This window comes from Pan paniscus, chromosome 10 (assembly GCF_029289425.2).
Source record: "Pan paniscus chromosome 10, NHGRI_mPanPan1-v2.0_pri, whole genome shotgun sequence".
In the NCBI taxonomy this organism is placed as follows: Eukaryota; Metazoa; Chordata; class Mammalia; order Primates; family Hominidae; genus Pan; species Pan paniscus.
In genome coordinates, this window is record NC_073259.2 from 18,513,347 (window position 1) to 18,529,036 (window position 15,690).

At 43.3% G+C, this 15,690-nt stretch overlaps 1 protein-coding gene across 3 annotated transcripts in view; it reads left to right on the forward strand.

Annotated features, from left to right (window-relative positions):
• FAM234B (family with sequence similarity 234 member B) overlaps positions 1-15,690 on the forward strand; it is a 39,086-nt gene that overhangs the window by 12,955 nt on the left and 10,441 nt on the right. For all 3 annotated transcript variants that reach the window (XM_003816495.5, XM_057299383.2, XM_057299384.2), the window contains exons 3-10: positions 1,213-1,311; positions 4,335-4,523; positions 5,605-5,735; positions 9,398-9,545; positions 9,913-10,054; positions 11,062-11,205; positions 11,388-11,469; positions 13,948-14,103. In XM_003816495.5, coding sequence (XP_003816543.1) covers positions 1,213-1,311; positions 4,335-4,523; positions 5,605-5,735; positions 9,398-9,545; positions 9,913-10,054; positions 11,062-11,205; positions 11,388-11,469; positions 13,948-14,103 — 1,091 coding nt within the window. The remainder of the gene's footprint in view (positions 1-1,212; positions 1,312-4,334; positions 4,524-5,604; positions 5,736-9,397; positions 9,546-9,912; positions 10,055-11,061; positions 11,206-11,387; positions 11,470-13,947; positions 14,104-15,690) is intronic.

Below are 15,690 nucleotides of genomic sequence, written 5' to 3' on the forward strand. Positions count from 1 at the left end.
AAGTGCTGGGATTATAGTTGTGAGCCACTGCACCCAGCCTGTGACCTGCTTCTTTGTGCCACTTAATTTTTTGAAAACAATTTATTGAGATTCATCTATATTGATGCATTATACCTGGAGTTTATTCATTTTCACTACTGTCTGATTTTCCATGGTATGAATATCCCATGATTTATCCATTTTTCTGTTGATGAACCTTTAAGTAATGCTTCCAGTCTTTTTTTTTTTAAATAAATAAATGATGCTGCTAAGAACATTTTTGTATATGTTTCCTATTGCAGTGTATAAGAATTTATCTAAGGCATAAACCAAGGAGTAAAATTGCTGGATCATACCATAGGGTGTGTGCATGTTCATTATTAGCAGTTTATGTTAAATTATTTTCCAACATGGTTGTACCAATTTACACTTCCACTAGCAATGTGTGAATTCTCTCTAAATTTGGTGGGCATCCTCTGAGTCCACACTGTTGGGTGGTGGGGGGATGGAAGTCCAGACTCCTCACTAGGCCTCTGCTGACACCACCCCCGTGGAGAGGAGGGAGAGGGCTGCCTTGTTGATGCTAGTTGGGGTGGAACTCCTTTGGTCCTGCTAGGTGAGGATGACAGTCCTCGCCCCCACCTGGCTTTCTCTGACATGACCCTGATAGTGGTGGTGGTGGTGGGGTACCTTGTTACATCCAGGAGAGGGTGGGAGCCAGGCTCCACATTCAGCCTTTGCTATATGAGTGGGTGGAGCTGGGCCGATAATTTTATCTGTTTGGTTGGAGTAGAGCAGTTATTATTCTAAAACTTTCCTGTCTTGCTGGACTGCACCTTTCCTGGGCTTTTGGCTAGGGAAGCCAGCCTTTTCTGGGGCTTTTTTTGTCTGTACCTGTGGTGTTTCTGGGTTGCTGGCTTTTCTAGCAGCCTATCTGGGTATTATGAGGCCAAAAGAAAACCCAGGGGACTCATCACCTTGTCATTCCTTGGGTCTTGCAGTCCCTAGCTGGTCTGCTTCCTTCTCTCTGCCTTTTAGAGTTGTCTTATGTTTGTTTTATATACAGTGTCCAGGGCTTTTCCATGCACTTAGCAGGGGGAGTAGGGAGAGGTGTGTCTACTGTACCTAGTCGAGGAACTGGAGTCTGCCTGGTGTTTATAGAACTACTGGCAACAGAGAACTGGTTTGTGGTAACTTGCTCAGGACCTTTTTGGTTTTTTATGTGTATAACAGGTGGGGACCTGTCTCCATTGGAATTGGCTGATGTGAATGGAGATGGCCTGCGTGATGTGCTTCTCTCCTTTGTGATGTCAAGGAACGGGAGTGCAGTAGGTAAGAGACATGTTTTTTCAAGGCTGCTACAGGGGCACTGTCAGCTAGGAGAAAACATCAGAGCTGTGTCCCAAGTGGTACTGCAGAGAATGATCTGCAGTGAACAGAAAGTTACCATGGTTCTGGCATACATGAAAACCCTCATCAGAAAGCTTCCACATATAAATAAAGCTCAGTCTAAGAAATCAGAGGGAGTTAGAGCTGGAAGGAATTTTTAGTGGTGACCAGGCCAGTGAAGAAACTGTGATGCAGAGAGGAAGTGACTTGTCCACACACTTTGCAATGAACGGTGTTAGTCCTCGGGTTCCTTGGGTTTTCTCATGGTTTTCCATTGCCTCTTAGATTATAGTGAACATTGACTTTATGCTACCCTCCTATCCCTGGCAGAAAACTTTTGTTCATAGACTTATACATCTTTACACAAATACCTCTTGGCCAGGTGTTTTCCTTTCCCCCTTCAGTTTACATTTGTAGACCTGCTGTCCATCCTGCTCTCTGCATGGGGAAGCTGAGCTGTATGGATGGTATCAACAGGCTTCCTTGCCTGCTGGTCTCCTTTCAATGGGGAGCACAGCTCAGGAATGGGAGGGGAGTAAGAGTGTGCGGGGAGGTATTCACTCCCCTGGCTCCCTCCCTGCCGGGGTCACCGCAGGATGGCTGCTACAGCCTTGACCCTGGGTCACAGCTCGTTTCAAGGTGGCCCTCCTATAGGACTTTCCTTTTCTGGATTCCAGTAATTGCATCCTCTCCTTGTGTCTTTGTTGGGGAGCCTAACAGTTCTGAGGGTCTGCACTATCACTTGTGGTGTTTCTACATGCTGGCCACATCTTTGTGAATAGTCTCCTTAAGAAACCGTCCACAACTTACCCTCATTTAGGGTGCTGTTTCTGGGATCCCAGCTTTTACACATGTCAGCTGTAGAAAAAGAAAAAATGCGTTCTGATTTCAGCCTAAGTACACAAGGCTTTTGGTTGATCCTGCAGCCTCCACTACAGTGGAGTCAAACTGCAGCCTGTGAGCTGATGCAGGGACCTAGTTTGATGCTGAGGATGCCCTAGTGACTGCTTTTAAGTCGTCTAGGCCTTGGAATACATGTCTAAGTGTGTTTTAGAGAATTCTAAACCACATCTCTTACATTAGTAGGAGTGGCTTTCTGAGGCCCACGTGAGATGTGGAAGCAATCTGGGTGGAGATCTGCTGTAGAGAGCATCTCCAGCCTAGGAGTAGATTTCCATGCAATCAAAACTTGATTACACTTTTCCTGCCCGTGACTTCTGAAGTAAAAATCTTCCCCATCTACTTAGATTTAGAGATGTTTTTAGTCATTTGGTATCTTACGTAGTTTGCTTCATACCAAGACTCATAATGGCAAGGCCATGGGTTTGGACACAATATGGACCAGGCTGATTTGGCCACAGACTGTACAAATAAGGATATAGCGAACATATGGTGCTTTCTATGTGTTAATACCCCATTGTCAGCACATAACGTATGAAGGAATTTATCCTTCCACACAGTCCTGTGAAGTAGACCCATTATTATCCCCCTTTTGCACATGAGGAAGGTGAGACGTTGTGAGGTTAAAGAACTTGCCCAGTCCTACTGCTGGTAAATGATAGAGCTGGGGATTCGGATCCAAGGAGTCTGGCTCTGGAGTTCATGTCCTTGACCCTCATGCCAAGCTGCTGTGCCCATAACCCACAAAGCTTTGTGCTACTGGACACAGAAGGATTGAGTTTTTTGTCTATTCACTTGTTCCTTCATTCAGCAACTGTGTGTTGATACTAACTGTGCGGCAGCCACTCTGCACCTTCTCTAGAGTTCTGATGGTTACACACAGACTGCCGAACAAGAGGAGCCTGGCTTTGGCCTTGAGAAGTCATGGTCTAGCAGGAAGGGGTAATCCATCACCATCTGGGAAAAGACGAGTCAGAGCATTGTAGGATGGAGTAGGGTCCTCCAGTAGGAAGAATCGCACAGGATAGGGATCCTAGCACCTTTGAGAAGCCTGGAAGTTACCATATACCACCTCTGTTTGTCATATATATCTTCTGGCAACAGGGTCTGAAACAGCCAGCCATTGTTTGTCATTTGTTTTTAGGTTGTATATTTAATTAGTCATGCTGAGGAATAGGTTGAAGGAAGCTCTAAAAGTTTTGTTTCCTTATCCATATTAGTTGTTGCTGAAAGTGGGAACTGTATGAAATGAGTCACGTGTCCCTATCCTGAGAGTGAATGTGAAACTGACAAGGGAGAAAGTTCTGAGTCTGATGTAGTAATTAAGTGACATAAAGGCTTATTTACTAAGGACATGGCTACTCTAATCCCTTACCAGCTGTACTTGGATCTAGGTATTAGGTCTTCCCAAATATTTTTTCCTGACTGGGACCAAATCAATTGATTCCAGAGAACTCTAGACTAGCAAGACCCACTCATCATTGCTATATGTAATCTTCAAGTTTATTTTTTCAAAAAAGAATATATTTTTCTGCTCTCAGGAAGCATTTATTAGTGATGATTAGAATTCAGGTATTTTGCTCCCCGCGCTGCACACGTTCTGGATCAGTCTCATGTTTCCGAGCATATCTTTTCCTCCCGGTTTTTTGTTCTTAACTACTTTTTCGCATTCTTGATTTTGCTCCTGTCTCTTATTAGGCAAACAGTCGGTTGCTGTAGGTGCAGAGATTAGTGAGACAGTCTTTCTCCTTAAGGATATCACCATTTAGTTGGGGCCGAGGTGGCAGACATGTAAAGAGAAGTGTTGGGAAAGGTGCAGAAGTGGAGATGCATTCGACAGTGTAGAGGAGGCCACAGCTCTTGTCTTACATGAGAAGCGTGTTCAGCAAAGATGACAGGCACTCTGTGTTCACATCTTGCTGCCAGAAGTGTGAGAGGGAGCTGAATACACAAGTGTGGTTGCTGCCTTACCACCATCCACTTGCAGTTTTCTGGCCTCTTGTTCATCTCTGCCTCTTATCTCCTCTGCCTGCTTTCCTTTTTTTATCTCTCTTGTGTGCTTTTAGGTGTCTCAAGGCCAGCTGCTAATCTTGTATGCCTTTCGGGGATGAATGGCAGCACACTGTGGTCTAGTCTTCTCCCTGAGGAGGCTCGAGATATCACATGTTTGGAGCTGATGCCAGGAAGCTTGGCTGAAACCATCTGCCTTGTGACAGGGACACACAAGATGCTCAGCGCATTCAATGCAACGTCAGGTAAATACCATTTACCACAAAAGAACTTTGCTCCTACGAGCCATACTTTTGGATTAGAATAATCTGTTGGGTAGGGGACCTTTTGACTCTCACATGGTGGAATATCTGATTTACTGATCTGGAATATGGTTATTAAGAGAAATGAGAGAAAAGGTTTGGGCAGATTGAGTAAACAGATCCATGGTTCAACCTGTTTGGTGATAGGATGGGGCTGGAACTGAATTACCCAAACAGAAACTACCCTGAGGCCTTTGGTGTGTAAATAGTCTCCCAACTCTGTTCTTTGTACAAAAGACGACTGAACTTTAATTCTTCATATTTGGTATACATGGGGTCCATGTGTAAATTTGGCATTAACTACTTAAAAAAAAACGTCAGTGAAGAAATAAAGGTTTGTTGAGGCTTGTTGACTGGCCTTTTAGCTTCTTACTGCATTCAGACATACATGACAAAAGGGAATGAAAAAGAATAACATGTCCTGAAGGCTCTTATAGAATCCTAAGTATACGGCCCATAGGCTTAGTCCTGCTGGGCCGTGTGCTCACGTGGAGCGGAATAAATAACATCCTTCCCAGGTTTAGAGGTTGGAGTTTGGTCGCGGGGTGCTTCTGAGTGAAAAAAACTGGGATTTGAGTTAACTGTAGAACTGAAGCCATCTGGAAAACTTCCTGTGATGCTGTGGTGCTTACTTATGTGACCGTGTGGGGGAAGGAAGCAGAGTGGTCTGGTCGGCTGCCCCTGGGGGTTCCTTAGTAGTTGTTATAATCTCTAACAGACAGTTCCCTCACCCCAGGCAAGTGAGCCCTTCTTTGTTGGAAAGGATTTAGCACCTCCATTTTATCTAAAAAAATCTAGGTGAGAAATCATTGCATGGATTTGTTTGCCAGATACTTTAGGATTCGGATCACACTGCCTGCTCCCTCCTCCTCAGTAAGACAAAAATGAAAGGCAATAAGTAGGTAGGAGTTGCTGTCTGTTGTTCAGCCCATTGCATCTTTCTTTTCTGGCCTGGGAACATGGCATCTGCCTTTTCCAAAGGCAAGAAGTTGTCATAGTGACCAGCCTATGTGTCCTTCCTCAGGGAAAGCCATTTGGACTTTAAACCCAAACTACTTGTCCAACGGTACCTTGGCTGCCCCAGTTGTGGTACTGCCAGACTTGGATGAAGACGGTGTTCGAGACCTTGTGGTTCTGGCCATTGGGGAATTGCAGGTATGATCTCTATTATGTTTTTTGTTTCTTATAGGGAATGCTTCTATTTTAGTTGTCTCAGCTCCTAGTGTTACATTATAAATGCTGCTTGAAATGTTCTTTTTACAAGGGTTTAGGTTTAAGTAAATTCTCTTTGTGAGGTTAAGTGAATACTTGACCATTATGAACCCATTTTCTCTGGCAGCCTCATGGCTCCATGGACTGGGGTGTAGTGGAGCTTTAGAGTTAGTTAGGTCTGTATGCGAATTCCACCTCTACCACTTTATATCTTTGAGGCCTTGGGTAAGCCGTGAAGCCTGTCCAAGCTCTGGTTTCTTCATATGTAAAAAAGGCATGTTATATCCACTTACATCATTGTTATGAAAATTACAGCTAACATATTTAAAGTGCCTAGAGTAGCGCCTAATTTTTACTGTGTATATGTATTTTTAGTTTTACTGTATTATATATATGTACATTTTATGTCAATTATAAAACAACAGAACAGGCTGATACAAAGTTCATAAAAGATACATAGGAAAAAATCTAAGTCAAGCAATAATAACAACAATGACCAAAGAAAGGAGTGTCGTAATCTAGGCTGTGACAAGGCAGACTTTGATTCAGGACAGTGGCCCTTGAATTATGGTCCTAAATTATGATTTGCAGGAACTTCAGTGTACTGGTTACTCTGTACACAGATAAAATAAGAGTAGTCTTTCCCCCAAATCACAGGAAGGAATAAATTAATGAACAGAATGATCTCAATTTTAAGTTTTTATTCTGGAAGCGTTTTTCAGAGCTTTTGTCAAAGTTTCTCTAAGACTTTTTCTCAGACTTCCTAGTGTGTCTGCCAAGGAAATGCTTGTGCACAAAAGAGTCAAACAATCGGCAAAGAATGTTTGTGGAAAAATGTGGATATGGCTAATTTTGTCTCATTTGATAACCTATTTTAATTTTAATAGACCTTGTGTTTGCTGTTGTGATCTTTGTATTGCATATATGGAGTAGAGTTGTAAATTCTGGAGGTGAAATTATGTAGAATGGAATGAAATCTGTTAAGATTTTGTGGCTTTCTGCCAAGAGTCCCCCAAACTTAAGAGTGCCCCATCAGTCATGAGTTTTGAGGAGCACTGCTCTAGCACACTAAACTCTCCCTCACATTTGCAAGATAAAGGCAAGATCCAGAATGAGCAAAATTTCTGAAGCCTACTTAGTTTTAAGGGTTTTAAGCTTTAAGGGTACTTTATGTTCGTTTTCTTCAGCTAGCCAGTTGGTCTCAAAGTGGACCCGAACCAAGGATTCAGGAATTATTCATGTAATCTTTTTTATCCTAGCCATTGTGAATAAAGAGATTGGGGACTAGGGAAAATTTGAATTATTACTTCCATCAGGGAGCAATTCTTTGAAGGGAACATATGGGGAGACACGGCAAGCCATTGAACAAGTTTTTATGTCGTGATTGAATTTAGAAATCTTGGTCTAACCATCCCGTCTGGCCGCTTATTAGCTGGTGGTGGTTGGCAGGATAGTGGCTCAGGCCCTTGGGGACCCTCCATAGTAAGGAGGTCTCCACTGGAGGAAGTGGCTTCTTGCCCACTCTTACTCTGTGCCCTTTGTGTTGGTCTCTACTCAGTGTATTGCCCATCTTGCCCTACAGAATTTACTTGTTTTCACAATAGGGTACAGCTAGGGCATAGTCTCAGTTCTGCTTGAAAAGTGGTAGACAGTTCTAGGAAAACCTTGTAGAGGCACTAGGTATATAGCGCAGCAGCTTCATCCTTGTACTGACCTCTTTTGACCTCTCTGCCAGCAACAAGGGACCCCAGGAACCTGTATAAGCTCCTGAGATGGAAGACTGTCTCTTCACAAGGAAGGAAACCTAAGTCTGTGACTTATAGTGATTGCATTCATTGATCTGGGTTTAGAGTGAAGTGGGCTTGGAGAACTGGACCTGGTTTTTGATTACAGGAACTGATAAGGTCTAGAACGTTAGTGGGAAGGGACCTTGAAGACCATTTGGTTAACTTTCTCACACCATGCTATGATCTCTGGTTCAGCATTACAGACATGTTGGCACCCCCACTCTCTTGGCGCACTCAGGCTGATGGGAATAACACTAATTTGTGAGGCGGTCCATTTCATTTTTGGGCCAGCTCCAGAAAATTCTGTCCTAAGCAGAAAGAAATCTGCTTTCTCATAGCTTCCACTCATTGTTCCGGCTTCATTCCCATAGAGCTACTGTGAATGAGTCTAATCCCCTTTCTATAGGAAAGCCCTTTAACCATTAGCCTAGTCCCTCTAAGCTTGCTACTCAGGACTAAATATCCCCATTTCTCGTACTGTTCCTCATGCAACCAGGAAGTCCAAACCCCTCTTTTTCTTGATTTCTTTCCCTTTGCATTCTAGTTTGTCCAAATCTCTTTTAAAATGTGGTACTTATATCTAAAAACAGCATTTTATTTGTAGTATAATTAATATATCAACCTAAGGGAATTGTTTCTTATTTTGATGTAGACTTTGTATTTCTGTTTTTGCAGCCAAAGATAATAATATTTTTTCTAAGATTTGCTTTCTGTTTGTAATCAGCTAAAGTACGTATATCTTTTAATGATTAATTATTAATAGACCAGTTTATTTTTTTGTGGCAGATTTTGACTCATCTTCCAGCCTAAGGTTTTTTTGAATTTTGAGTTTGTCATATGCCATATTAGCTATCCCTCTCAGCTTTGTGATAAACTTGAATTCTGTTCTTTCAAGTCTTTGATAAGAATGTTTAATAGGAATGGGGCAATAGCACAGTGCTATGACATTCCTCTAAAAACCTCCCTCTAGGCTAGTATTGATCCCATAAGTACCTTTTCCTGGTACATGGCAAACCACATTTCTTTATCTTGTCCATAGAGTTCATGATGATAAACTTTGTCAAAAGCTTTACTGAAGTCAAGATATCAGTAAAATCCTCATATTTCTTAACTGGTGACTCTACCCCAAAAGAAATCCTCTAGAGCTGAAGTTGGCAACTGTGGCTTGTAGGTTAAATTTGGCCCACTACTTGTTTTTATAAATAGAGCTTTATTGGAACATCCTCACACCCATTCATTTATGTGTTGTTTATGACTGCTTTCACACAAGAACAGCAGAGTAGAATAGTTGCTACAGAGGTCATCTAGCTGGCAAAGCCTAAAATATATACTATTTGACCCTTCACAGAAAAAGTTTGCTGGTCTCTCTTTGAGAATAAAGTTGATGGTGTCCAGGCCAGACATCTAGTGTTCTGATGGGAGAGCACTGCCTCGATTAACTCTAGCTGGAACCAAATATTACTGGGGATTTCTGGTATTGAAGTAAAGACCCAGGGGCCAGCCATCCTATGTTAAGCTGTAGGCTAGAATTCTGTGCCTCAGGAGACTATTCAGCAAGCAACAATTCTGCTTCAGAGAAGCTGTCTGAGGTGCTTTGAAGATGCCCTTTGCCTGGCTCTAGTGAGGCAATGGGACATTTGCTTCACTTGCTTACTTGCAGGGAAATAAAGCGAAGCAGGTTTGGCTTTGTGCTTTCCAACTTGGGGGAGTGTTTCTGAGCCTGTGGCTTATGAGGAGGCAGTGACTGTCTGGAGAAGCCATTTCATTAGCAAACGATAGGGCTTCTATTGACTCCACCCCCCTCTCTTACTTCCTCAGCCAGATCTGTGCTTTCTGCTGGTGTCTGGCCGGACCGGAAATCCAGTGGGTCGACCTGTGAAGTACAACATCGTTGGAGTTGGGAATCTGATTGGTCCTCAGGTTTACATCACCACAAACGGGGCTGTCTACATCCTGTTTGGCTTTGGTAAGAAGCAAGGCTAGTTTTTGCTCCTGTTCCCCACTGGCATTTGTGATGAGGCCTTCCTTGTGAGACAGGGTGAAAGCTCAGGAACTCCTGACACCAGCCTTCCCATAGCCTTCTAATGCAGGGGCCTCTTACTGTCCCCCACCGATCACAGGCTATTAACTCTGCCTTCCCTTGCTGCCTCCTCTGAAGGGAAGACTCTTGTCCAGCACCCACTTAATCACCTCCCCACTTGTTCCGTGTTGTCCAGTCTGGGTGGGCTCTGTTAGACCCATCTGGTCAGGCTCTGTGTCTCTTGCTCAGATCCTCACCATGGGACAGTTCTGTTAAATTCAACTTCTCAGTGTTGGTTCTTCTGTGGTGCTAGGAAATATACAAGCTGTCGCACTGCGGGACATTTTTGTTCAGGCCGAAAATCGAGACAGCTCACCACCTTCTCTGCAGATAGAAGAGCCAGAATGGGAAAAGCGAAGATCCATCAACCTGTCTGAGCTCATTGATGTTTACAGGTAGGGCAGACGTCTGTCCTTGGTCACAGTGAGATCTCTTGTGAACTCACATGCCTTTGAGTCTCTAAGTTTGGTTGGGCTGGTGAATATGTGGGTAGAGGTTTAGGGGAAACAGTGCTTATCTTAATTTACCATCTTCTGATCTGGTTAACGTGAGTTAGAAATTTTCTTCTCTTGGTAACATAATGCATTGATATCTATGTGTTGGTGACCACATGTGATCACTCCTCAGGTAGGATGCAAGGAAGGATACTTAGGGCTCTGAGTCAGAGTAGGGAGGGAGATAGACTTATCTAACTGTTTGTGAAACTGTGCTGAAGGATCTGACCTACTCTTTTCTGTATTTTTCTCTTAGTTGAAGCATCATTTTGACAGAAGCAAGGATAGTGTCCATGAAATCTTATTTTTTATTTTTATTTATTTCCTAACTAGAAGCATGTAGTTTGTCACATGCAGGGGATTTTACCCATTTAACCCCAAGCCTGGCTAATAATTGTTTCATTCTTTCCTACCAGAAGTTCCAAATCATTTTCTAGCATTTTCTTAGGCAGTATCATGGTGTTTTGGTGACTTTGACAGGTATGAAGTAGAATGGTCCCAGTGGCACTGAGCAAGAACTAATTCAGTGAAATGTATGCTATGGGCTGCTGCCCAAGCTCATTGGCAACCTCTGGCCTCCTGTCCAGATCTCTGTCTGCCTTCCCTGTGATTATCCTTGGCTCTGTTGCCTTTCCCAGAGTATCCAGTGTGAGAGATATTGCACTGTAGCACTTTTCCTGTGAGTTCCTTTTGAACTTGTATGGAATTTTCTGGGGATCCTTGGTTTCTAAGGTCAAGAAAATGAGATTCAACTGAAACAACAGTACATCCCACTTGATGAGATAATGGTGGGGCATGAATACAAGAGTGTGTACAGGTGTACGTATACTGAGAGAAAAAGCCAAAGTAAATGGCTCAGAAATCTCATCCAAGCCAGAGACTAACCGTTGGGGTCTTATTTAACCCAGTGATGGTGTTGAACTACTCCAGATGGTGAAGGCACCAGATTCCAACTGCAGCAACCTTCTGATTACAACCAGACAAAGCCTTGTGCTGCTTCGGGGGCAAAATCTGACACCTTACTGGGCATTGAGACTTCAAGGCCTGCGCAGGTTTGCATTGTGTTCCTTCTTGTGTTTGCTGTTTTGATCCACTTTCCCATGTTTAAAAATTATCCAGGACAATTGCTTGCAATTCTTATATCTGGGGCCAGTGCAAGAGAAGGGAGGGAGAGTTCTTAGTTTTCCTGTTTTTCTTGTTCACTATTGATTGCTTACTTTGTCCTTATTTGCAGCCAGCCTACTCCTGGATATTTCACTGATGATCAGACATTAGACTTCCTTCTGCAGATACAGGATGGAGTTGGGATGAAAAAGGTAAAACTTTGGGCCTCAGATCAATCAAAGCATATGTAAAGTATATACTTTGTGTCTAACCCTGTGTTAGGCACAGCAGGGAATAAAAAGAACCTAAAATATGATCTCTACCTTCAAAGAACTCAAAGTCTCACTGAGTGGATAAAATGAAAACTCACAATTCATTGCTAAAATCTGTAGCACTGGAAGCCTTTCTAGGATAATCTCCTTCCTATGTAGGAGTTTCTTGTTTTGGATCCCTAGCTTACAGTTAGGCATTGGGAGCCTTCTGAAATCTCTTGGTGGGGAAAGACAGGTATAAAGAAATGTAATGCTTTAACACACAGCTATACCTAAGATTTCAGAGAAGTCTGTGGTGACTGGGGTTTTATGGAAGACCTTATAAAGGAGGGAAATATTAGCAGGGCTTTTTAAAGCTGAATCGTATTTATGTAGACAGGAAAACATGCCAGGTCAGGGGTGCCAAGAGCAGAGGCCCAGAGACAGAAAGGATAGAGCATGTTCCAAGGACACTGAATAGATCTTTGATATTGCATGAAGTTGCATATTGTGAGAATATAATGATTGGATGGATGACTTTCATTTCTTTAACATTACAGCAGAATTACAGAGTTAAAATTTTTTTTTATTATCGACCTTGCATTTTGGTTTATTTTCACTGTGAAATATATATCTATTTCTATACATTGCACATTGTTCTCTGAGAGAGAAAAATAATTCAACAAACACTTTATCATCACCTCTAATGCGTGCCAACTTCTATGCTGAATGCTGGAGACACAAAATTAATGAAGACAGAGTCACTACATAGCTCTACCATGCGGTGGAAAGTGCTGTTGTGGAGGTTCGCACAGGGGTCCACCGGGAACACAGGGAGCAGATGGAGTGCAGGCGAGCTGGAGGGCCAGGGAGGCAAGAGATGCCTCATGTTGGTCAGGGGTTGTATGTGCAGAATCATGAGAGCAGAGAAAAGGTTTGCTGAATAGATAAGGGTGGGCTGAGGTGCACTCCCACCAGAGAGATGAGAATGAGGTCGGCTTACAGAGGGCCCCGAAAGCACAGCTGCAGAATCTGGAGGAGGCGTTGGAGGCCATAGGGCTATTTGGTTATGGGCAGAGGACAGATACATTGATAAAAACATCATGTTAGGGAGAGACTTCCAGCAGTGTTATATAGGAAAAGCCAGTGCCTGCGTATAATTCAAAGGAATTTCTGATACACTGGTGCTGGCAGGATAACGGAAGAAGGGTGTATAGTAGGTATAGTAGGTTGAAGGTGGAGATGCTGAGTTTCAGCCCTGGGTTTTAATCCTGACACCATTACTTATTGGAGACCTTGGGCATATTACCTAATCTTGCCTAGCTGCAGTTTCTGCATTTATAAAACAGGGGTAATAATATTGCCTGCCTTCATAGGATTATTGTGACAGTTAAATGAAGTTAAACTATAATAATAAAAAAAAGATATATATATATATATATATATATATATATATAAAACATGAAATATGTGTTTGAGTGGATACAAGTTTTTATTGAAGTGCTTGTCTGTTTTTCTTTCTCTGCTGGTTGAGAAGATTTTGTCTGTGCCGGGTTGGTTCCAGGAACTTGTGTGATGCAGAGTCTGAGCATAGGCAGAGAAAGGCAGGACTCAGGAGCCTGGAAGAATAGGGCAAGCGGTTGTCCAAAGAGGTTAGGTCCTCCACTTACAGAAGTGTGGAGACACTGAGCAGGAGGGAGTAAAGACACTTGGGCTGGAGGAAATTGGGGAACTTCTTGGGGATTTTGGTAAATGAGAGGCTCCAGATCTGTGAGGCATTTAGGATGAAGAGCAGACATATGCCAGGATTATGAATTTGAACCCCTTTGTCATTATCCTTTGACAAATGCAGCTAAGCAATGAATTCCCTCTTGGATTATTTTTTTTGCCTGTTTAAACAGCACTGCTTTAAATTTGAGACTTCTCTAGGTCCATATGCCACGACACCAAGAGTCAGATCCATAAAACTGGGAACACCGTGCCCCAGGACAGTGTTCACTGGGCCATTGTTTTCTGAGTGACTGCTGTGTTGTGGGGAATAAGGTGCTGCTGTTGGCATTTGCAGAGTGGCTGCTCTGTCTCTCTGAGGACTGTCCTAAACGTGGACAATCCGCGTGTCCACATCACTTCCTGTCTCTCAGATCCTCCTTTTCTCACCTGTAAAATGGGGTGGACTACATGATTTGAATGTCCCATTCCCACTTGAGAACTTTGCAGTTCTTGAAATCTATTAAATGGGAACAAGGGCTGCAGAAGCCTGGGGCCTGGTCCTTAGCCATTATTCGTGCTCTCGGAACACCCAGTTTGCTTGCATCTTAAAAGCGCAGCGTGTTGATATTTGTGTTATTTGAATACCTGTGCATTTTTGTGTGTGCATTTTCTGGGCCTGCTGCTTTTTTGAGGCCTGGCCATGTTTACTGTCTGTCTTCTCTTTTGTAGATGATGGTTGTGGATGGTGACTCTGGCTCCGTTGTTTGGAGTTACCGTGCTCCGTGTCACATGAAAGAAACGCCAGCCACCTCAGCAGTTACTTCAGACCAGAAGTCTGTCTTCCTCTTCTGGGCCGAAGGGCTGTCAGCTGCATCTCCCAATTCCGTGAGTGAGCCTGGGAGGGTCCCTTTTTTACTTTGTCAGATGGCAGCTGCTGTGCAGGGCTGACTGTGTTCTGGAGATGTTATTTGACCCATCACTTTCCAAGGGGTTGGAATAGAAACAAGTCAGCACTCACTGGAGAAAAGCAGGAACGCTGTGTCCTCCTGAGCCACACCTTTGCCTTTTAGCAGAGAATGTGCAAGCTGACAACAGCCCCTAACTGCTGGCTACTGACAGTGGGAGGCTGAATAAAGAATAAAAAGTCCTCCCAAGATACTAGATCCAAATTTACAGATAATTCACATATGCTACGGTTGTTGAAGAAGAGAAATCATGATGACTGGTCTGAAGTGGGCAGAGAGAATTTCAAGGAGGAGTATGGCTGGGCTTTGAGGCACATGCCCTGAGACTGAAGGAACGGGGATGGGGGAGGGTGGCCAGCAGTTGGAGAGGAACATTGACCAGATAAAACTGAGAGGTCATTTGAGGAACTATGGGAAAGAAGGTCTGACACCTAGAAGGCAGATTTTAGAAAGTCTTAAATGTTACACTGCAGTATTTTCATGGGGTTGGTGACGCAGGGTGCCACCTGTTTTAGGTACTGGGGAGTTTTTAGTAAGACCCGCCCTGCCTGAGTTCAATGAAACACATCTTGACTCAGCACTTTCTGTGTGCCAGGCACTGTGATCTCTGTAGGGACTAAGGATAAACTGAAAATAATCTTGGCCCTCTAGAGAAGACAGATGGTCCACAGATAATGGGGGGAACCTGATGGAGGCAGGATCCTGAATTCATCAACCAGGCTCAGTCAACAAGTCGCTCAACTTCTCTGAACCTCATTATCTTTATCCATTAATGGTTAATGAACATGCTAATGTATTTACTCATTTTGAGGATCAGATTTACCTAAAATCTAGATTGTATTTCTAACTCTGACATGGCCTAACAGTGTGACCGTGGGCAATTTACCTAACATTTCAACTTCCTCCCCGCCTATGAGGGGACTTCAGAAAGTTCATGGAAAAATGTAATTAAAATATAAAAATAAAAAATATCGGCTGGGCGCAGTGGCTCATGCCTGTAATCCCAGCACTTTGGGAGGCCGAGGCAGGAGAATCACAAGGTCAGGAGTTTGATACCAGCCTGGCCAACGTAGTGAAACCTCGTCTCTACTAAAAATACAAAAAATAGCCAGGTGTGGTGGTGGGCACCTGTAATTCCAGCTATCTGGGAGGCTGAGGCAGGAGAATCGCTTGAACCCGGGAGGCAGAGGTTGCAGTGAGCCGAGATCATGCCATTGCACTCCAGCCCAGGTGACAGTGCGAGACTTTGTCTCAAAAAAAAGAACTTTATTTCTTAACATAAGCTCCATCAAGTTCAAGACAGTTTGTAAGCACTGATACCAGCCGTTTAGTCCATCCCTAAAGAACTGAGGGTCCTGGGAGTTTCATCATGTCAGTGCAGTCTTTTTTTACATTATAAACTGAGAAAAATGAGAGCCCTTTAAAGATTTCTTAAGATTAGGAAACTAAAGAAAGTCACAAGGAGCTAACTCAGAACCATAAGGTGGATGCCTCATGATTTCCCATT